Source organism: Phocoena sinus, chromosome 10 (genome assembly GCF_008692025.1).
Source record: "Phocoena sinus isolate mPhoSin1 chromosome 10, mPhoSin1.pri, whole genome shotgun sequence".
In the NCBI taxonomy this organism is placed as follows: Eukaryota; Metazoa; Chordata; class Mammalia; order Artiodactyla; family Phocoenidae; genus Phocoena; species Phocoena sinus.
This window is the reverse complement of record NC_045772.1, coordinates 85,045,849-85,068,329: the sequence shown is the minus strand read 5'-3', so window position 1 is coordinate 85,068,329 and position 22,481 is coordinate 85,045,849. Positions and strand designations below refer to the sequence as shown.

General features: G+C 40.1%; 1 protein-coding gene across 2 annotated transcripts in view; it reads left to right on the top strand.

Annotated features, from left to right (window-relative positions):
* The first annotated feature begins 8 nt into the window (after positions 1 to 8).
* Positions 9 to 22,481, top strand: part of ETNK1 (ethanolamine kinase 1) — a 73,392-nt gene continuing 50,919 nt past the window's right edge. The window contains exon 1 of one of the 2 annotated variants that reach the window (XM_032645245.1): positions 9 to 439. In XM_032645245.1, coding sequence (XP_032501136.1) covers positions 284 to 439 — 156 coding nt within the window. In that variant the 5' untranslated portion in view covers positions 9 to 283. The remainder of the gene's footprint in view (positions 440 to 22,481) is intronic. The other variant, XR_004351732.1, reaches the window with a different exon arrangement.

Here is a 22,481-nt window from a genome sequence, read left to right as displayed (position 1 = left end):
GTCAGGCCAGTCCCGGCATGCTCCGCGCCCGCCGGCGGCCGAGCGCAGACGAGACGGCTATTCCCCGTGAGCAGTTGCTGGTCAGTTCAGCCGCTATCCAGACCTGGGTCGGCGAGAGTGCCGCCACCAGCTGTTCTCATACCGCTCTGCCGTTATTCTGAACGCCCCAGCCCTCCCGCGAGGGCGCCCCGGGACGGAAGGATCCAGCAGCCTGTCGGCGCCCGCCGTTCTCGTGGTCGCCGTCGCCGTCGTAGTTGTGGTAGTCTCTGCGGTAGCCTGGGCCATGGCCAATTACATCCACGTCCCGCCCGGCTCCCCGGTGGTCCCCAAGCTGGACGTCACGGTGCAGGATCAGGAGGAGCAGCGCTGCCGGGAGGGGGCCCTGAGCCTCCTGCGACACCTGCGGCCGCACTGGGACCCTCAGGAGGTGACCCTGCAGGTAACGCCCACACCTCAGCCCCGGGTTTCAGCCGACCTTGACGCGGCCCCGGGGGGCCGGGGGGCGGGGGCGGTCTCACCATCCCTTCTAGTCCCCGGTGAGCCGGCAGGACCTCTGGGAACGTCGTCTCCCTCCGTTCTTTGGGAAGTGATCCTGTATTTCCTCCGTCACACCTAGGAAGGTCACTCCCCCTTCCTTCACCTTGCTTATTGAGGTCGTCCTGAGGGCGGATTTTCTCTTTCCAGAGGCGGCTACGTTCGTGACGCACCCCTTCCACCTCGGGAAGGTTCCTGTTGATCGTTGCCCCTCCTCCCACTCCCCTGTCCCTTCTAAGTGCGAAAAGAACCTTTTCCACTCCTTTGCGAGGGGTCCTCGCCCATCGGCCCAAGCCACCATCTCCTCGCCTTTCACAAATAATGTGGTAATTAATCTTCTCTGATCTTTTAATTTCCCTTCCCTCCCCTCCCCCGTCGGTGTACTCCCACTGATGCTCACCCTAAGTCTTACCTTCTCAAGTCCTGGGATTGGCGACGGTACTCGATTCCAAAGTAATGACCAAGGTCCTCATGGGTTCTTCGGTAGCCCTGCACACGTTATTTTATTTGTATCGGTACTTCTGAAAATGTTTTAGTCATCTTAGTGAAACTAACAATATCTGATGTTAGAAGGATCAGCGGCTTGTGAATATTTCTTTTTCCTGAGCCACAGTATTCATAGATAGACAAAATTGGGAGAAAAAGTCCTTAAGAACCTATGCATTTTTTGATAGCTTATTTCTAATAAGTTACGATTAAGCATACATGAAATTTATTTTGAATACTAATTTGTATTTAACTTTTGGAGTTTTAGGTACTATATACGAAAATGAACCTCCTTTTCCCTTGCAAACACAAAGTAATTTTAAAGGCTGGCATATTTTAGGTTTGTTTCAAATCTGAGCAATAATGTAAGAGTATTCATTTGAAGTAGCCACATCGTCTGCCTTATTTTGTTGACTGATTCGTTTCAGCAATGTTAATTGACTTAACAGTATCTCAGATTCTTTGGTAAAGTAGTCGCCTATACAAAAATGAATAAAACATGAACAGTGCCCTAGGGCCCAGAACAGTTCTCGACACTTCAGCTTTCATGAATGTTGGCTTCAGTTCTTACTGCCTAGAAGAGTTAGGAGCAGATTAAAAGGACCCATATGTTTTGGAAAAAAGTTAAGACAAAAATTTTGAAAATTAAGGGAATGTTTGTTAGCCAAGTATGTAGGACATAGTGAATCCAAAATGATTTTCATGTGTAATTTAAAAAAAATAGTATATTTTCTTTAAGGAAAATTAGTTTAATTGAAACTTACAATTTGAAACTCTAGACTTCTTTAGTTTATTATTCATTAACTTATTTGTAGTTTATTATAGAAGATCTTTATATTTATTAAAATGAGTTATATTCTGGCAGTCAATTATAAATTAAAGAGATATTAATTAAAAACATTGCTACTTCATGGTAAACTCTGGTACTGGCAAACCATATTACTTTTTAAGCAGAGACTTAAGAGTTTGAAGCTTTGAAGACTGGAATTTCAGTTGATGTGTTTGTCTGTAGAACAGCAGGAATAGCTACCCAGAGGTACATTAGGTGTGTTTTTAATCATTTAATCCCCCGAACAACCATTTTAGATAGGTACTATCTTTTTAGGTGAAACTCAGTGAAGTAAAGCCAGAATATCGGTTTAAAAAAAAAAAAAAGGATAAAATATGCTAACATCAAACTGTTTTTTGATTGTTGTACTTGGGATTGAATCTTAATCTGATACCCATGTAGCAGCTTTTGACTTTAAGACCGTTGGACTCATTGTCCAAACTTCTAATATACTTATTTGTAAGTGAAGGTAAATACTACCATTTTTTTTTGCCCTTAGGGTGATTGTTATTTAGAAATATAATCCCTCCATTTGCAAGCAAAGCTATTGATCCAGAAGCTGGAACAACTGCTAAGCAGAGTAGATGGTTATTCATCTCTCAGTATGGTAGATCTGACTCCCACATTCTAGGTCATTATAAACTCTGCTTTTATGATGCTTCAGGATTTCTTTAGTAAATATCAATGGGAATATTTTCTTTTGAGATTTGCTTTTATTTCCTTTGAGGTATAAAGATAAACATCATACCTAACATAATAGTCAACAGATTAAAACAGGTATCAGTAATGCAGCCCATATTTTAAAAAGACTTTTTCTAAAATTCTTATGTGATATAAAATGCTTTAAACATACCTTAGAAGCTTACTCTAGTAATACTTATTTTACCTGGCACTTACTCTTGACAGCTGAACTATTGAGAGCATTTTGGAAAATCCAGAAGCAAACAAAAAAAGACTTCAATGCATTCAGAATAATAGAGGGCCCAGTCTTTGCTCACAACTTATGGACACAGGGGATAATATATCTCATTTTAGATAGAGTCTTAAAAAGTTTAATTATTTTTTCCCTATCTGTGCAAAATTAAAAGAATACAATATAAAAGGAGTGGTGAGCTTTGTGGAGTGTAGTATCTTATAATAGGCAGAGTGGTTCTAAAACAATACCAGTCACAATGTTTTTAATTTAATAATATTTTACTATTTATAAAGAAAGCACTTTCACATACATTCTCCCAATGACCCTGTGAGATAGATGTAGACTGTTAATATGTATTTTATAGTTAAATGAAAGTGAACTTGGGAGTTTGTAATGGTAGATCTGAGATGAGAACTCATCTTATGAATTATTGCTCTTTGAGAAAAGTTTATGTTTGTATATCATGATTAAGACAGGGAAGCCATTTCTGTGTGAAATCAGTTATTTTTTTAAAATTAAACCTTTGGTTCATAGAAAGATTTTGCTTTAAGTTCCTTAAACATAAATTTGCATTACTTTTCCACATGTGACATTATTTTGGAAACGGGATTCACTTCCGCTTTCTTTTAAGATAGTTACTATCTAATAGTAAAGTATTTGAGTGGGTGGTAGGACCTAAGACTATTTGACTATGGCTAAGAGAGATGTGTTGTTTGATAGGTCCCTATATATGTGGATAACATGTGGCCAAAAAGTCAGGAGCCTACTGTACTAGTTTATTTTCAGGTATTAATAGCTGTGTGACTTAGACTGAGCAAACCACTTCACCTCTCTGGGGCCTCAGCATAGTGTAGTGGAAAGAAGATGGGTTTTTTTTTTTTTTGCGGTACACGGACCTCTCACTGTTGTGGCCTCTCCCGTTGCGGAGCACAGGCTCCGGACGTGCAGGCTCAGCGGCCATGGCTCACGGGCCCAGCCGCTCCGTGGCATGTGGGATCTTCCCGGACCGAGGCACGAACCTGTGTTCTCTGCATTGGCAGGCGGACTCTCAACCACTGGGAACCAGGGAAGCCCAAGAAGATGGTTTTTGAGTCCTGATTCCAGCCTTTTGTCACCTTTGGCAAATTTTAAAATCTCTATAAAAAGGACTTACTCTCTACCTTGGAAAATAGTAGCATAGTAGAAAATAGTAGAATTTAACAACTATAGTACTCATAGTCATTTTACTACTGGTACTAATTTTACTACTTTACTACTAAGAGTAGAGTATCAGGAGAATTAAATGAAGTATGTAAAATTATACATAGTATGTTTTAGTACTCCAACTTCCCCCAGGCTCTCCCCCCACCATTTGTAAGTGGAAAGTTGTTATGAAAGAATTGTAAGCTCCTAAAATTCAGTAATTTTAACATGTATTTTTTTTGTACTGGCATAATGCTACTTTTCAGCAGCATTCCTTGTAGCAGAAGGTAGCCATGGGAGAATGGAGGAGGGAAGGCTTAATAGAAGATGGGGTACCTGAACTGAGCTTGGAAGGAAAGATAGGAGATGGAATGGGAAAGTATTTCTGGGCAAAGAAAAACTGCTTTCACAAAAGCTAGACTATGAGTATCTTGGACAGAATGGTGTATGAACAAGCATAGAAGTGGGAGTGATTTTCAAATAAGGGAGTGCTTAGATACGAAGGTTTTATGCCTCTTTAAGGAGGTGGTATTTTATTATCTAGGATGTGATGAGGAGCTGGTGAATGTTTTTAAGCAGGTAAGTTATATCATATATATTTTAGAGAAGTGGCAGATTACAATTTAGGCAGCATTCATTGAAGGAAATGCTTTGAATTGGGGATTAAGTGATCACTTACAAAGGACATTGGTGGTTTTGAAACTGATGGTTATTGCACACTAAGAGGATGCTAAATCAGTATAGTGGGTTGAAACCACTACAGTTTAAAAAGATGAGTTAAAATAAGATGTGATAGGATAGATCAGAGCGCATTGCAAGTAATAAGGTAAGTATTATCTTGTGAAGCTTTTAGTTTTATATAAAAGTATATATGTACTGAATTAGAGGATAAATACATTTCTTTCTGTGTATTGCATTAAAAAAATGTTTGTGAAAGACTACCTAGGAGAGACTTATTTTAGTACAGACAAGCGGCGCTGGGATCCAAATTAGGACAGTGGCCTTGAAGATGGAAATAAGGGACAGATTTGACATTTCAGAAAATAAATGTTCAGGACTTGTTAATTGCTTGCAGTTGAGGGAGGAAGTGGGAAGCTTAAGGGTTTTTTTTTTTTTTTTTTTTGTGGGTGACAAAAATAAGGGAAGTAATGAAAAGTATATTTAAGGAATCAGGTTGTATTTTTCAGGATTTTATCTTCTTTTTTTAATCTTTTGGCCACGCTGCGTGGCATGTGGGATCTTAGTTCCCTGACCAGGGGTTGAACTCACGCCCCCCTGCAATGGAAACACAGAGTCTTAATCACTGGACTGCCAGGGAAAGTCCCCAGGATTTTGTCTTATAAGGAGTTATTTTGCTCTGATGGACTATAAATAGGTAAATTTTTATCACCCTTTTAAAAACTGTGAGATACAACAAACGAACAGAAAAATGAATGAAACATAAATTGTTGTAGAGTAAATACCTTCGTAACCCCAGCCCAGGGAAAGAGAAAATATTACCAGCAGCCCAGAATATCTCCCCTTTCTCTTCCTGCTCCTAACTTTTCCCTCCCTCTAGTGGTAATCACAATAGCAGTTTTTAAAAAAATTGTTAACAAACAGAATATTTTGAATTAGTCATTTTTTCCAGTACTCTGAGAAAATATACTGTGTATGAATTTTTTAAATAAGAGACTATATGATCATGAAGTAACTTAGTTTTACTGAAAAGATGTATCACAATATTAAAACTTTGAGTAGAAAACTACCCACTTCCTATTCATAGTTTATTAAAAAAATCAACTGTTTCGTTTTGTTTATTACCTTCTATTTCTCCCTTAAGTATTTTACATAGTTGTTATTGAACCTTATGTACAATTTTTAAAAATTAATTTTTATTGGAGTATAGTTGCTTTACAATGTTGTGTTAGCTTCTACTGCACAGCAAAGTGAATCAGCCATACATATACATATATTCCCTCCCTTTTGGATTTCCCTCCCATTTAGGACACCACAGTGCATTAAGTAGAGTTCCCTGTGCTATACAGTATGTTCCCATCAGTTGTCTGTTTTATACATAGTATCAATAGTGTATATGTGTCAATCCCAATCTCCCAATTCCTTCCACCCCACCCCTTTCCCGCTTGGAATCCGTACATTTGTTCTCTATGTCTGTGTTTCTATTTCTGCTTGGCAAATAGGGTCATCTATACCATTTTTCTAGATTCCACATATATGCGTTAATATACGATATTTGTTTTTCTCTTTCTGGACTTACTTCACTGTATAACACTCTCTAGGTCCATCCACATCTCTACAAATGACCCAATTTCGTTCCTTTTTATGGCTGAATAATACTCCATTGTATATATGTACCACATTTTCATTATCCATTCCTCTGTTGATGGACATTTAGGTTGTTTTCATGCCTTGGCTATTGTAAATAGTGCTGCTATGAACATTGGAGTGCATGTCTTTTTTTATTTTTATTTTTTTTTTGCAGTACGTGGGCCTCTCACTGTTGTGCCCTCTCCCATCGCGGAGCATAGGCTCCGGACGCGCAGGCTCAGTGGCCATGGCTCACGGTCCCAGCCGCTCCGCGGCATGTGGGATCTTCCCGGACCGGGGCACGAACCCGCGTCCCCTGCATCGGCAGGCAGACTCTCAACCACTGTGCCACCAGGGAAGCCCTGCATGTCTTTTTTAAAATAAATTTATTTATTTATTTTTGGCTGCATTGGGTCTTCGTTGCTTTGTGCGAGCTTCTATACTTGCTGTGAGCGGGGCTACTCTTCTTAGCAGTGCACAGGCTTCTCATTGTGGTGGCTTCTCTTGTTGCGGAGCATGGGCTCTAGGCGCGCAGGGCTTCAGTAGTGTGGCATACAGGCTCAGTAGTTGTGACTCACAGATTATAGAGCGCAGGCTCAGTAGTTGTGGTGCACAGGCTTAGTTGCTCTGCTGCTTGTGGGATCTCCCCGGGCCAGGGATCAAACCCATGTCCCCTGCCTCGGCAGGTGGATTCTTAACAGCTGCACCACCAGGGAAGCCTCATGTGTCTTTTTGAATTATGGATTTCTCTGGGTATATGCCCAGTATTCTGGCTCATATGGTAGTTCTATTTTTAGTTTTTTTAAGAAACTTCCGTATTGTTTTCCACAGTGGCTGTGTCAATTTACATTCCCACCAACAGTGCAAGATTGTTTCCTTTTCTCCTGACCTTCTCCATCATTTGTTTGTAGATTTTTTTGATGATGGCCATTCTGATGGGTGTGAGGTGATATCTCATTGTAGTTTTGATTTGCATTTCTCTAATAATTAGTGATGTTGAGCTTCTTTTCATGTGTTTGGCCATCTGTATGTACAATTTGTATTCCGTTTTTTCATGTAGCCTTTCATAAATATTTTCCCATGTTGGTATGGTATTGACCACAATTTTTGATAGCTACAGACATAATATTTGGTCATGTTAAACATCATGTGACTTAATTACTTTTAAAGTGAGGTTTTAAAAACAATTGTAAAGAGTATAAAGAGGAAAATTAGAAAGGCTCATATTCTAACCCTGTTGATTTTGTTTAAAAAATACAAATGATACATGCCCTTAAAAAACAAGGCTATAAAATGGAAAGTAAAAAATCTAGCCCCCCCAACTCTGAGTCATTCTCCCCAAAGATAATTTTGTGAACAATTTCTTTTGAACTTATAAAAAATTATCAAATTATAGATTTACTAGCTTACATTATCTACCTATGTTTATAAATACAGCAAATATAACTATATTCTTTTTTGTATACATAAGTTATTCTGTATCTTGATTTTAAAAATAAAATATCTTAGACATCTCCATGTCAGTATATATAACCTGCCCCATGTTTTTAAAAAAAACATTGTTTTTATTTTTTAGGTATTAAAAAAGTATTGCAGTGATCTGCTTTTATACATATATTTTGGATAACTTTTCTAAGTATATCCATAGAGTAAATTCTTATTAGTGGAATTAAAAGGTTAAAAGTAAAAGAAAAAAAATTATAATCTTCAAGGAATTGGCTCACACAAGTGTGGAGGCTGGTAAATCTGAAATTTGTAGGGCATTCTCTGGTAAGCTGGAAGCTCTCAGGCAGGAGTTGATGTTGTAGTCTTAAGGCAGCATATGTTCAGGAAAACTGCAGTTTTGCTTTTACAACTCTTCACCTGATTGAATGAGGCTCATTCATGGGGACTAATCTCTTTTACTTGACGTTATCTGGTTAATATGTCTGCAAAATACCTTCAGAGCTGCATCTAAATTAGTGTTTGATTGAATAACTGGGTATTGTAGCTAATCCAAGTCGACACAAAACTGTTATGCTATTTCTCACTTTCATATAATTTATACTCCTCAAAACAGTGTTGGAAAGTATCCTTTTCTCTATACCTTGTCCAACCTCTGATATTAAATTTAAAAAAATTTTGCCGGTTAGATACATGAAAATGGTATTTTGTTTTGTTTTTACATTACTTTTAATTTTGTTATTTTCGAAGATGGTGGAATCCAATAGTTACTTCCACAAAACAGTTAACTGACATGCATTAATTCCATCTTTCTAGGCTTATGGGCTGGTCCAGTAGCCATTGTCTTAAAGAATAATTGAAGCTTGTCTTTCCCGTTGTATTGGCCTGTGCAAGCTCATTCATTTGAATTCAGTAGTTAATCGGTCATTTTAGACCATAAATAAATATCGAAACTCTGCTTGGTATCTTAATCATCTTTAAGGACTAAAGAAATTTCATAGTAGCTAAGGTAGAGTTTAATATTTTTATCATCTCAGGGTTTGTAGTTGCAGGGCAGTGTCACGTACTGAAAGAAGGTATTGGATTGTTTTGGGGTTCTCAAGATGACCTTCAAGTTCACTGATAATCACTTTAACTTCTAAGGTGTCATTAAAACTGTAATTTCTTTTTGTCCACCAGGTATTCTGTATTGCTTCAAAGAGCAACCTGTGCAGGTTTGGGCAATTCTTTAAGTTCCTAATTGATATGGTCAATTAGTCCTGGCTGAAGGGTGAATTTATGTCTTCTGTTACAGTACTAAAATAGGGAAAGTGTTACTATAGAACATATTTATCTCAGTATTACATTCTGGCAAAGGAGACAGAACCACCTCTCATAATACCTGTTCCAGCACTCCGCTTTGCATACAAATATTCACCATCAACCGTGGCATCCTCATGTCCTCTCAGGGTAACTTGCTCCTTTAAGAGTCTCTCACATAGGTTTTGGATTCAGTGCATTGGGCTTCCCTGTCAAAAGGTTTCTTCTCTACCTCTAGGCCATTTTACCCACTTATGTGAATTTGGCCTTGGGTTCCCAGCTGCTGAGGGTTGGGCCAAGATCTTGGCCTCACAGTCAGTTTGCTTATTTCCAAATTGGTGGCAGACTCTTAATATCATCTTTGTACCCTGGCTTTTTAAAATCTCCTAAGCTAGAGTAAATATGGTGGATTTGTTCGGGGCACTCAATGCTGGGAGACCACTAGCAGGTCCCATCAGTCCATCCAATCTGATAATGCTTCATTGAAAAGTTTTGCTTCAACCCCATCAATGTCTGCTGTATTCATCCAGTTTTTTGATAACCATGAAAAACTTTCACTCTGTTGGGGCAAGTCATTTGCCATCCTTTTCCGCTTACTTTTAATTTAGTTTTCTTACTATCATCCCTGAGACCTGTAAAGGGAAGCTTGAGACAGCAAATCAGATCCAGCATCCAGAACAGTTCATGTTGGTAACAGGAGAGTTACATGGGGGACCCATGTAGAAGGAGAAACCTTTATCATGGTATTATTCACCATGACCTGGGGGTGGGGCATATTAAGTGGTTGAATATCCTGGTCACTGTAAGGCCAGTCTTGTATGGCCTGCATATGCAGTATATCAGCCACTTCATCTGGAGTGATCGATCCACTTTGCATGCAGAGGAGGGACCGCACAACTCCCCTTCTCAGGAAACCGACTTAGTAGCCACTTCTATCCATTCTTCCAGTCTAGCAGTCTTGCTGGGATTAGGTTGCTGTATGTTTGGGTTAGTTGCAGCCATTCAGGACTGTTCAGTAGTAAGCTGTGGGTCCTGCATTAGCCTAAACATGCCATGGACTTCAAACCATAGATTGCTCCTAACTTGACCATTCTGATGATGAGACAACTTTACACTATATCCTCAGATTTCAGTAGTTTCCTTATTTTGTGCCCTTCCCACCTGAATCATTTTGGCAAACAGAGGATGACTTACAGAGGTCAAAGAAGAGTTATCTGCTGTGGAGCACGAACTCTTTTGTGACAGTTCTGTGCTTAGCAGCCTGATGTTGTATCAGACCATCTGGAACCTGGGTTGGTGCAACATCAAGATCTACCCTAAAACGGTCTTTATCTTTCTGTCGTAGGTAGTATGGCTAACAGCAGCCAAGGGATCACACATTTAGCCAATTTCTCATTATTTTGCACTTTATTGTGGATTCAGGGACAGCTGTTCTGGGGTTGGAGCTGTCATTTTTAGGTTTCACTTACTTTTACCTCTTGTAATAGATGACAACATGCCTGCTGTTTCATACTGTGGGTGATCTGGCAAACACCTAGGCATCAGGGATTGATCATCCACTGCCCCTTCCTTATTCGTTTCTTCAGATAATACTTAACAATGTTGCAGTGCTAGGGTCATGCTAGCAAACCCATAAACTTGAGGGTGTATCCCTGAAACAGATTAAGAGTCATGACATCAGGTTTTTATCCTGTTTTGCCATTGTATGACTTTGGAAAAATATGAGAACTTACCTAGGTCATAGTTTTTTCATTCTACAAATCGATCATTCAATCTATATAAAAGCAAACATTTATTGAATATCTCTGTGTTCTATGTTCCACTCTTTCTCAACGTTTTAATAATTACTCTCTGAAGAGAAGGTTAAATTATGTTAATTTTTACCTAACAGGAGAAATTAAATACTAAAGAATAGGATTTTGCAGGTAGGGTCGAGCTTTAGAGAGCCACAAACCATTGTAACGTCTCTAGATTTTTTTCTTCCCTCAGTAACCAACTTTTGCTCCTTTGGTGGTGATATCATCTCTGTTGAGAATGTAATACATGAAAGAAATTTTATTTTATTTTATATATATATATATGAGAGGATATGTATCTGTATGTATATCTGTATCTCTTTAAGATAGTAAATTGAAATTAATTAAACCAAAGTACTAAAGTACCTATGCATTTATTTTCAGTTTTAAAAACCTTATCGCTTTAGGAAATTTTCTCTAGGGTTACTGTGAGTTGAAGGTAATCAAAAGATTAACTGGCAGTACATTTTTTCTGATCTGAATATTACATTAACTCTTTTCTAGTTAAATTTGTTGTTGATGTGTGATATACATAATAAAAAGTGCACAAATCTTAAGTGTAGAACCTGATGAATTTTCCTACAAAGCAACCACACCCATGTAATATGTATCCAAGTCAGGAAACAGATTTGGGAAATGGTACCCCAGAATCCTCTCTTACACTTTTGGAGTCACTATCCATCAACTCTCCCCAAGCAAGTGTTACTCCTATCCTGATTTTATATCATAGCTTTCCCTCTCTATGAATTTTTTTTAATGGAATCGTATGGTATATACTTTTTTTTGGGGGGGTGGCATATGCTAAAGTTATGAGAGATTTATTTCTGTATATATAGTTCTTATTCTCATTGTAAGAATATACCTCAGTTTATTTATCTTCTGTTGGTGGACACTTGGGTTGTTTTCGGTTTTTGGCTATTACAAATTATGCTGCTGTGAACATAACTGTATGTCTTTTGATGAGTGTGAATATCTGTTTTTCTGTTAGGTGGATACTTAGAAGTAGACTTGCTGGGTCATCTGGTATGTTATTTTAGCTTTACTAGATACTTTAAGTTTTCCAAAGTGGTTGTGTCAATTTATACCCCTAATGGCAATACTGTATGAGTGTTTCAGGGGTGCTGCATTTTTACCAACAATTGTTATTATCTGTCTTCATTGTTATCATTCGGGTAGGCATTAAGGTATCTTATTATGGGTTTGATTTGCATTCTCAATAACTAGTGCATCTTTTTTCTGTGGGTCGGATATTTGAATGTCTTCTATTTTGAGATGCCTGTTCAAGTTTTTTTGGCTAATTTTTCTCCTGGATTATTTTTTTCCTAATGATTTGTAGATGTTCTTTACATATTCTATATTTGAGTTCTTTTTAATTTTTTTTGGCCACGCTGTGCGGCTTTGCAGTATCTTAGTAAGGATTGAACCCAGGCTCCCCAGCCGTGGAAGCTTGGAGTCCTAACCACTGGGCTGCCAGGGAATTCCCGAGTCCTTTTTTTTTTTTTTGTGGTACGCGTGCCTCTCACTGTTGTGGCCTCTCCCGCTGTGGAGCACAGGCTCCGGACGTGCAGGCTCGGCGGCCATGGCTCACGGGCCCAGCCGCTCTGCGGCATGTGGGATCTTCCCGGACTGGGGCACGAACCCGTGTCCCCTGCATTGGCAGGCGGACTCTCAACCACTGTGCCACCAGGTATCCTTTTTTTAAAGAAATGTATTATAAATGTTTTCTGCCAGTTGGTGGCTTGTATTTTCACTCTTAATAGTGTCTTTTGATAGTCTTAACACCAGTTTTTCAGTTTTTTCTTTATGGGTAGCATGTTTTGTGTCTTGATCTCTTCCTATGCCAAAGTCCTGAAGATATTCCTCTATGTTTTATAGAACCTTTATTGTTTTGCTATTTTACATTTTGATCTGAAACTGTTTATGGTGTAAGGTGGAGGAGGTCATGACTCATTTTTCTTCCGAATGGCTATCAGTATCCAGTGATCCAGTATCACTTATTGAAAAGACCATTTTCTCCCCATTATAGTGTTACCTGAAACCACCATTTTCCCACCATTATAGTGTTACCTTTGTCATAAACCAGGTGGCACTGTATGTGGGTCTCTTTATGAATTCTGTTCCTTTAGTCTGTTTTGTCTGTTATTGCACCAGTATCACAGTGTCTTGACTACTCTCAAGTTTTGCTTCTAGGTCTTGGTATGGTATAGTTACTATAATCCTTGGTATGAGACACTAGCTTTGTTCTTCTTTAAAATTGCCTTGACTGTTCTTGGCTTTTTAAATTGCCATGTAAATTGTAGACTCAGCTTTTCAATTTCCTCAAAAGAAACTAGATGACATTTTGATTGATATTTTTGTGGAATCTATAGATATTTGAGGAGAAGTGAATTCATTAACAATATTGAGTCTTAGAATCTATAAATATGGTATATCCCATTTATTTATTTAGTTTCTCTCAAACTTTTGAAGTTTTCAATGTAGAGATCTTGCATTTTTCACGTCATTTTCCCCCCCAGAAATTTGATGCTTTCTGATATTATTTAAAGAATATCATTTTAAAAAAAGGTTTGCTGTTGGTATAGAGAAATTCAATTGATATGTTAATACGTTGAATTTTTCACATGTTCTAATTATTTGTTTTAATTTAGATACTTTGTGCATTTTCTCTGTTTCTGCAAATAATGACAGTTTTGTTTTTTGCTTTCCTATTCCTACTTCTGTTGTTGTCATGTCTTTTTTTCCCCCACATCTTTATTGGAGTATAAATGCTTTACAGTGTTGTGTTAGTTTCTGTACAACAAAGTGAATCAGCTGTATGTATGCATATATCCCCATAGCCCCTTCCTCTCGAGCCTTCCTCCCACCCTCCCTATCCCATCCCTCTATCGTCACAAAGCACCAAGCTGATCTCTCTGTGCCATGCAGCAGCTTCCCACTAGCCTTACATTTGGTAGCGTATATGTCAGTGCACTGTCTCACTTCATCCCAGCTTCCCCTTCGCCGACCCATGCCCTCAAGTCCGTTCTCTACGTCTGCCTCTTTATTCCTGCCCTGTCACTATGTTCATCAGCACTGCTTTTTAAAATTCCATATATATGCGTTAGCATACGATAATTCGTTTTTCTCTTTCTGACTTACTTCACTCTGTATGACAGATTCTAGGTCCATCCACTCCACTACAAATAACTCAATTTCGTTCCTTTTTATGGTTGATATTCCATTGTATATGTGTGCCACATCTTCTTTATCCATTCATCTGCTGATGGACATCTAGGTTGTTTTCATGTCTTGGCTATTATAAATAGTGCTGCAGTGAATATTGTGGTACATGTCTATTTTTGAATTATGGTTTTCTCAGGGTGTATGCCCAGTAGTGGGATTGCTGGGTCATATGGTAGTTCTATTTTTAGTTTCTTAAGGAACCTCCATACTGTTCTCCATGGTGGCTGTATCAGTTTACATTCCCACCAACAGTGCAGGAGGGTTCCCTTTTCTCCACACCTTCTCCAGCATTAATTGTTTGTAGATTTTTTTTTTTTTTTTTTTTTTTTTTTTTGCGGTATGCGGGCCTCTCACTGCTGCGGTCTCTCCCACCGCGAACAGGCTCTGGACGCGCAGGCTCAGTGGCCATGGCTCACGGGCCCAGCGGCTCTGCGGCACGCGGGATCATCCTGGACCGGGGCACGAACCCACGTCCCTCGCGTCGGCAAGTGGACTCTCAACCACTGCGCCACCCGGGAAGCCCTGTTTGTAGATTTTTTGATGATGGCCATTCTAACCAGTGTGAGGTGATACCTCATTGTAGTTTTGATTTGCATTTCTCTAATGATTAGTGATGTTGAGCATCTTTTCATGTATTTGTTGGCCATCTGTGTCTTCTTTGGAGAAACGTCTATTTAGGTCTTCCACCCATTTTTGGATTGGGTTTGTTTTTTGATATTGAGCTACATGAGCTGCTTGTATATTTTGGAGATTAATCCTTTGTCAGTTACTTCATTTGCAAATATTTTCTCCCATTCTGAGGGTTGTCTTTTCACTTGTTTATGCTTTCCTTTGCTGTGCAGAAGCTTTTAAGTTTCATTAGGTCCCATTTGTTTATTTTTGTTTTTATTTCCATTTCTCTAGGAGGTGGATCAAAAGGATCTTGCTGTGATTTATGTCATAGATTGTTCTGCCTGTGTTTTCCTCTAAGAGTTTTATAGTGTCTGGCCTTACATTTAGGTCCTTAATCCACTTTGAGTTTATTGTTGTATATGGTGTTAGGGGGTGTTTTAATTTCATTCTTTTATGTGTAGCTGTCCATTTTTTCCAGCACCACTTATTGAAGAGTCTGTCTTTTCTCCATTGTATATTCTTGCCTCCTTTGTCAAAGATGAGGTGACCATATGTGCGTGGGGTTATCTCTGGGCTTTCTGTCCTGTTCCATTGATCTATATTTCTGTGTTTGTGCCAGTACCATACTGTCTTGGTTACTGTAGCTTTGTAGTATAGTCTGAAGTCAGGGAGCCTGATTCCTCCAGCTACGTTTTTCTTTCTTAAGGTTGCTTTGGCTATTCGGGGTCTTTGTGTTTCCATACAAATTGTAAAATTTCTTGTTCTAGTTCTGTGAAAACTGCCATTGGTAATTTGATAGGGATTGCATTGAATCTGCAGATTGCTTTGGGTAGTAGAGTCATTTTCACAATATTGATTCTTCCAATCCAGGAGCATGGTATATCTCTCCATCTGTTTATGTTATTTTTGATTTCTTTCATCAATGTTTTATAGTTTTCTGAGTACAGGTCTTTTGCTTCCTTAGGTAGATTTATTCTTAGGTATTTGATTCTTTTTTGTTGCGATGGTAAATGGGATTGTTTCCTTAATTTCTCTTTCTGATCTTTCATTGTTAGTGTATAGGAATGCAAGAGATTTCTGTGCATTAGTTTTGTATCCTGCAACCTTACAAATTCATTGATTAGTACTAGTAGTTTTCAGTTGGCATCTTTAGGATTTTCTATGTATAGTGTCATGTCATCTGCAAACAGTGACAGTTTTAATTCTTCTTTTCCCATTTGTATTCCTTTTGCTTCTTTTTCTTCTCTGATTGCTGTGGCTACAACTTCCAATACTATGTTGAATAATAGTGGCAAGAGTGGGCATCCTTGTCTTGTTCCTGATCTTAGAGGAAATGCTTTCAGTGTTTCACCATTGAGAATGATGTTTGCTGTGGGTTTGTCATATATGGCTTTTATTATTTTGAGGTAGCTTCCCTCTATACCCACTTTCTGGAGAGTTTTTATCATAAATGGGTGTTGAATTTTGTCAAAAGCTTTTTCTGCATCTATTGAGATGATCATATGGTTTTTATTCTTTAATTTGTTAATATGGTGTATCACATTGATTGTCTTGCATATATGGATGAATCCTTACATTCCTGGGATAAATCCCACTTGATCATGGTGTATGATCCTTTAAATGTGTTGTTGGATTCTGTTTGCTAGTATTTTGTTGAGGATTTTTACGTCTGTGTTCATCATTGATTTTGGCCTGTAATCTTTTTTGTGTGTGTGATATCTTTGTCTGGTTTTGATATCAAGGTGATTATGGCCTCATAGAAGGAGTTTGGGAGTGTTCCTCCCTGTGCAATTTTTTTTTTTCCTCCGCAATTTTTTTTTTTTTGCAAGAGTTTGAGAAGGATAGGGATTAACTCTTCTCTAAATGTTTGATAAAATTCTCCTGTGAAACCGTCTGGTCCTGGACTTTTGTTTGCTGGAAGATTTTAAATTACAGTTTCAATTTAATTAACTGTGATTGGTCTGTTTATATTTTCTCATTCCTCCTGGTTCAGTCTTGGAAGTTTGTACTTTTCCAAGAATTCGATCATTTCTTTTGGGTTGTCCATTTTATTGGCATATAGTTGCTTGTAGTAGTCTCTTATGATCCTTTGTATTTCTGTGGTGTCAGTTGTAATCTCTCCTTTTTCATTTCTAATTTTATTGATTTGAGTCCTCTCTCCTTTTTTCTTGATGAGTCTGGCCAAAGGTTTATCAATTTTGTTTATCTTCTCAGGGAACCAGCTTTTCGTTTTATTGATCTTTGCTATTGTTTTCTTTGTTTCCATTTCATTTATTTCTGCTCTGATCTTTGTGGTTTCTTTCCTTCTACTAACTTTGGGTTTTGTTTGTTCTTCTTTTTCTACTTGCTTTAGGTGTAAGGTTAGATTGTTTATTTGAGATTTTTCTTGTTTTTTGTAGTGAGCTTGAATTGCTGTGAACTTCCCTCTTGGAACTGCTTTTGCTATGTCCCATAGGTATTAGATCGTTGTGTTTTCATTGTTATTTGTTTATAGGTTTTTTTTTTGTTTTTTTTTTGCGGTACGCGGGCCTCTCACTGTTGTGGCCCCTCCCACTGCGGAGCACAGGCTCCAGACGTGCAGGCCCAGCGGCCATGGCTCACGGGCCCAGCCGCTCCGCGGCACGCGGGATCCTCCCGGACCGGGGCACGAACCCGTGTCCCCTGCATCGGCAGGCGGACTCCCAACCACTGCGCCACCAGGGAAGCCCCTATAGGTATTTTTTGATTTCCTCTTTGATTTCTTCAGTGATCTTGGTTATTTAGCAGCGGCACTGTTTAGCCTCCGTGTGTTTGTGGCTTTTACTGTTTATTTCCTTTAATTGATTTCTAATCTCATAGCATTGTGTTCAGAAAAGATGCTTGATACGATTTCAGTTTTCTTACATTTTCCAAGGCTTGATTTGTGACCCAAGATGTGATCTGTTCTGGAGAATGTACTGTGTGCCCTTGAGAAGAAAGTGTACTTTTGCCTTCAGGTGGAATGTCCTAAAAATATCAATTAAGTCTATCTAGTCTTTTGTGTCATTTAAAGCTTGTGTTTCCTTATTTATTTTCTGTCTGGATGATCTTTCTATTGGTTGTAGTGAGGTGTTAAAGTCCCCCACTATTATTGTGTTACTGTCGATTTTTCCTTTTATGGCTGTTAGCATTTGCCTTATACATTGAGGTGCTCCTATGTTGGGTGCATAAGTATTTATAATTGTTATGTTTTCTTCTTGGATTGATCCCTTGATCATTATGTAGTGTCCTTCTTTATCTCTTGTAACTGTCTTTATTTTAAGGTCTATTTTATCTGATATGAGTATTGCTACTCCACGTTTCTTGTGATTTCTATTTGCATGGAATATCTTTTTCCATCCCCTCACTTTCAGTCTGTTGTGTCCCTAGGTCTGAAGTGGTTCTCTTGTAGGCAGCATATATATGGGTCTTGTTTTTGTATCCATTCAGCCAGTCTATGTCTTTTGGTTGGAGCATTTAATCCATTTACATTCAAGGTGATTATCAATATATATGTTCCTATTACCATTTTCTTAGTTGATTTGGGTTTGTTTTTGTGGGTCTTTTTCTTCTTTTGTGTTTCCTGCTTAGAGAAATTACGAGGATTCGCTTGTATGTTATTTGTTACTTTTCCCTTGCTGCTTTTAATATTTTTTCTTTGTATTTAATTTTTGATTGATTAATATGTGTCTCGTCATGTTTCTCTTAGGATTTATCCTATATGGGACTCTCTGTGCTTCCTGGACTTGATTGACTATTTCCTTTCCCATGTTAGGGACGTTTTTGACTATAATCTCTTCAAATATTTTCTCAGACCCTTTCTTTTTATCTTCTTCTTATGGGACCCCTATAATTTGAATGTTGGTCCGTTTAATATTGTCCCAGAGGTCTCTGAGACTGTCCTCAATTCTTTCTGTTCTTTTTTCTTTATTCTGCTCCTTGGCAGTTATCTCCATCATTTTATCGTCCAGCTCACTTATCTGTTCCTCTGCCTTAAGTAATTCTGCTATTGATTCCTTCTAGAGTATTTTTAATTTCAGTTATTACGTTGTTCATCACTGTTTCTTTGCTCTTCAGTTCTGCTAGATCCTTGTTAAATGTTTTATTTTCTCCATTCTATTTCCGAGATTTTGGATCATCTTTACTACCATTTCTCTGAATTTTTACAGGTAGGTTGCTTATTTCGTCTTCATTTATTTGGTGTTGTAGATTTTTGCTTTGCTTCTTCTTCTGTAACATTTTTTTTTTCTTGCGGTACGCGGGCCTCTCACTGCTGTGGCCTCTCCCCTTGTGGAGCAAAGGCTCCAGATGTGCAGGCTCAGCGGCCATGGCCCACGGGCCCAGCTGCTCCGCGGCATGTGGGCTCTTCCCGGACTGGGGCACGAACCCGTGTCCCCTGCATTGGCAGGTGGACTCTCAACCACTGTGCCATCAGGGAAGCCCTTTTTTTTTTTTTTTTTTTTTTTTTTTTTTTTTTAATGTGTGGGGCTGTATTCCTGCAGTTGAATAGAGCTGGGTCTTGGTGCTGAGATGAGGACCTCCGGGAGCCCTTACTCTGATTAATATTCCCTGGGGTCTGATGTTCTCTGTTAGTCCAGCGGTTTGGACTCGGCGCTCCCACCATGGGAGCTCAGGACCAACCTCCGGCCTGGGAACCAAGATCCTGCAAGCTGCGTTGTGTGGCAAAAAAAAAAACAAAAAAAGCAGTACAATAACAAAGAATAAAAACAAAGTAAAGTTAGAAAGATAAAAAATACATTAGGAAAAATAAAAATATAATTAAAACAACTGCAAGAAGGTAAAACAAAACCACAACAGAAAAAAAAGGGGGGGGGGACAAGCCAAAAGGAGCAGAACAATAACAAAGTATAAATAAAATAAGAGCAGAAAGATAAAAGATTTATTAGAAAAAATATAAATATATCAACAACAGTGAATCAACGACAAGGTAAAACAGACCCCCAATCTAAAAGAGGAAAAAAAATAAAAAGCTTTGGCTCTGGGGGGGGCGGAGTTTAGGTGGGTGGGTGGGGTGGAACTTACGCAGGGGTGGGGGTTAGGGTGGAGCAGGACCTAGTGGTGGGGGTGGGGGTCTTAGGCTCAGGACCCACACCCTGCAGCCGGAAGAGGCCTTGGGGGCGGAGCCTAGGCTGGGTGACATTCAAGCATGGGGTGGGGCCTCTGCTTAGGACCTGCATGGAAGGGGAGAGGCAGCATGTCCAAAGCGGGGGCCTCTGGAGTGTGGAGTTATGGAATTTGGAGGTAAGGCCCTGGGTGAGGGTGTGTGGGTGGGGTTTAGGCCCAGCGTGGTTGGAGCGCGTCTCAGAGGGGGTCTCCGAATGTAGAGGTGGAGCCCTGGGTGGGGGTGTAGGGGCAGGGCTTGGGTTCTGCATGGCAGGAGGGAGGCTCCAAGGGCAGAGGATTAGGCCCAGGAGCCCAACAGGCTCCCTGGTGCCTATGTGGAATGTGGACAGGGAAAGCGCTGGCTGCATTCCCTTCCGTTCCTCCATGCCCCACCTCTTCTTGGGGTTCACCCAGCGTCTCCCCTGTCCCTGCTGGACCCCTAACCGTGGGAGGGTCCTGCTGGGTGTAGGAACTCCTCCCCTTCCTCAGCCACCCCTCAGGTGTGCGGGTCCCCTAGATCCGGCCTTTACTTTTGCTCCCCTTCCCTCCCTCCCACTCCCTCAGGACCCACGTTCCTGGAGGGGGCCTAGGTGGGCAGAGGATCAGGCCTGGGATCTCAGCAGGCTCCTGGGGGCCAAAGTGGGCAGGGGAAACCTGGCCATGCTCCCTTTTGACCCTCTGTTCTCCCAGTGGCCCCCCAATTTCCCCCTTCAGGCGTGGGATCCCTTCCCCTCCCCCAGTCACCCCTCAGGGGCACCAGTCCTGTCCCACCTCCACTTCTCCTCCTCCCCCACTCCTCCCCACACCCCATCCAGTTGCTGGGGGTTCCTCCTGTCCCCTTAGGTGTCCATGGTCACCCACTGGTGCCTGGTAGCTGCCCTAGTTGTTCAGAGATGTGAATTCTGCATCCTGCTAGTCTGCCATCTTGACTCCGCCCCTTGCTGTTTTGTCTTACTACACTGGCTAGGACATCATCACAATATTGAAATAAGAGGTGATAGTGGGCATCCCTGCCTTGTTCCCATTCTGGAGGAGAACATTTTCAATAGTTTATTATTAGGTATGATGTTTGCTGTAGGTTTTCTTTGGATACTCTGTCAGATTAAGGAAGTTTCATTTTATTCTTGGCTTGCTAAGTATTTTCATCATGAATGAATGTTGAATTTTATCAAGTACTTTTTTTTTTTTTTTTTTTTTTTTTTTTTTTGCGTTATGCGGGCCTCTCACTGTTGTGGCCTCTCCCATTGCGGAGCACAGGCTCCAGACGCGCAGGCTCAGCGGCCCAGCCGCTCCACATGCGGGATCCTCCTGGACCGGGGCACAAACCCGTGTCCCCTGCATCGGCAGGCAGACTCTCAGCCACCGCGCCACCAGGGAAGCCCCAAGTACTTTTTTGCAACTCATGATGGTTACATGATTTGCCTCCATTTTTCTGTTATTGAGCTCAATTACAATGACGTTTTAAAACAATTTATTAAGAACCACTGTGTTCCTGGAGTAAACCCCATTTTGTTGTGATGTATTCTCCTTTTTATATATCATTGTATCGGTTGCCAATATTTTGATTAGGATTTTTCCAACTATGAGAGGGAGTGGTCTGTAATTTTCCTTCCTTGTAATGTCCTTGACAAGTTTTGGTATCAAGTTGGGATCTCTTTCTTTTTTGTCTGTTTTTGGAAGAGTTGTTTATAGTAATATATTTCTGTACTGTAATAAAGTTTACTTCTTTATTGATAATTAGTATCTTTTTTCCTTGATGATTTTGCTTGGAAGTTATCAACTTTATCGTCAAAGAAGTATTTTTTTTGTTCGTTTGCGTTTTTTTGGCTGCACCACTGTGGCTTGTGGGATCTTAGTTTCCCTACCGGGGATCGAACCCGCACCCCCTCATTGGAAGCACGGAGTCTTAACCACTGGACTGCCGGGGAAGTCCTGAAGAACAGTTTTTGACTGTTGAGTTTTTCTGTTTTATTGATAACTTTGCCCTTTTGTTTTCTTCCTAATTCTTTTTAATCGAAGGTTAATTGACTTATTTTTCTAGCTTCTTGAGCTAGAAGCTAAGATCACTGATTTTCTGCCTTTTTTATTTTATTTATTTATTTATTTTTCTTTTTGGCGGCATGCGGGCCTCTCCCGTTGCGGAGCACAGGCTCAGCGGCCATGACTCACAGGCCTAGCCGCTCCACGGCATGTGGGATCTTCCTGCACCGGGGCACGAACCCGTGTGCCCTGCATCGGCAGGTGGACTCTCAACCACTGTGCCACCAGGGAAGCCCTGCCTTTTTTTTTTTTTTGCGGTACACGGGCCTCTCACTGCTGTGGCCTGTCCTGCCGCGGAGCACAGGCTCCGGACGCACAGGCCCAGCGGCCACGGCCCACGGGCCCAGCCACTCCACAGCACGCGGGACCCTCCCGGACGGGGGCTTGAACCCGCGCCCCCCGCATCGGCAGGCGGACTCCCAGCCACTGCGCCACCAGGGAAGCCCTCCCTGCCTTTTTTATTTTTAATATTTTTATTTACGTGTCCCCATAAGCACCCACAGGTTTTAATATGACTTTATTATCATTCAGTTTAGAATGCTTTCTAGTTATTGTAGTTTTTTCTTTATCCAGTGGATTATTTAGATGTGCATTGCTTCACTTCAAATAAGTGGGAGAATATTAAGGGTTTTTACTTTATTGTGGTAAAAAACAAAACCTAAAATTTACTATCTTAACCACTTTATTTGAGGTG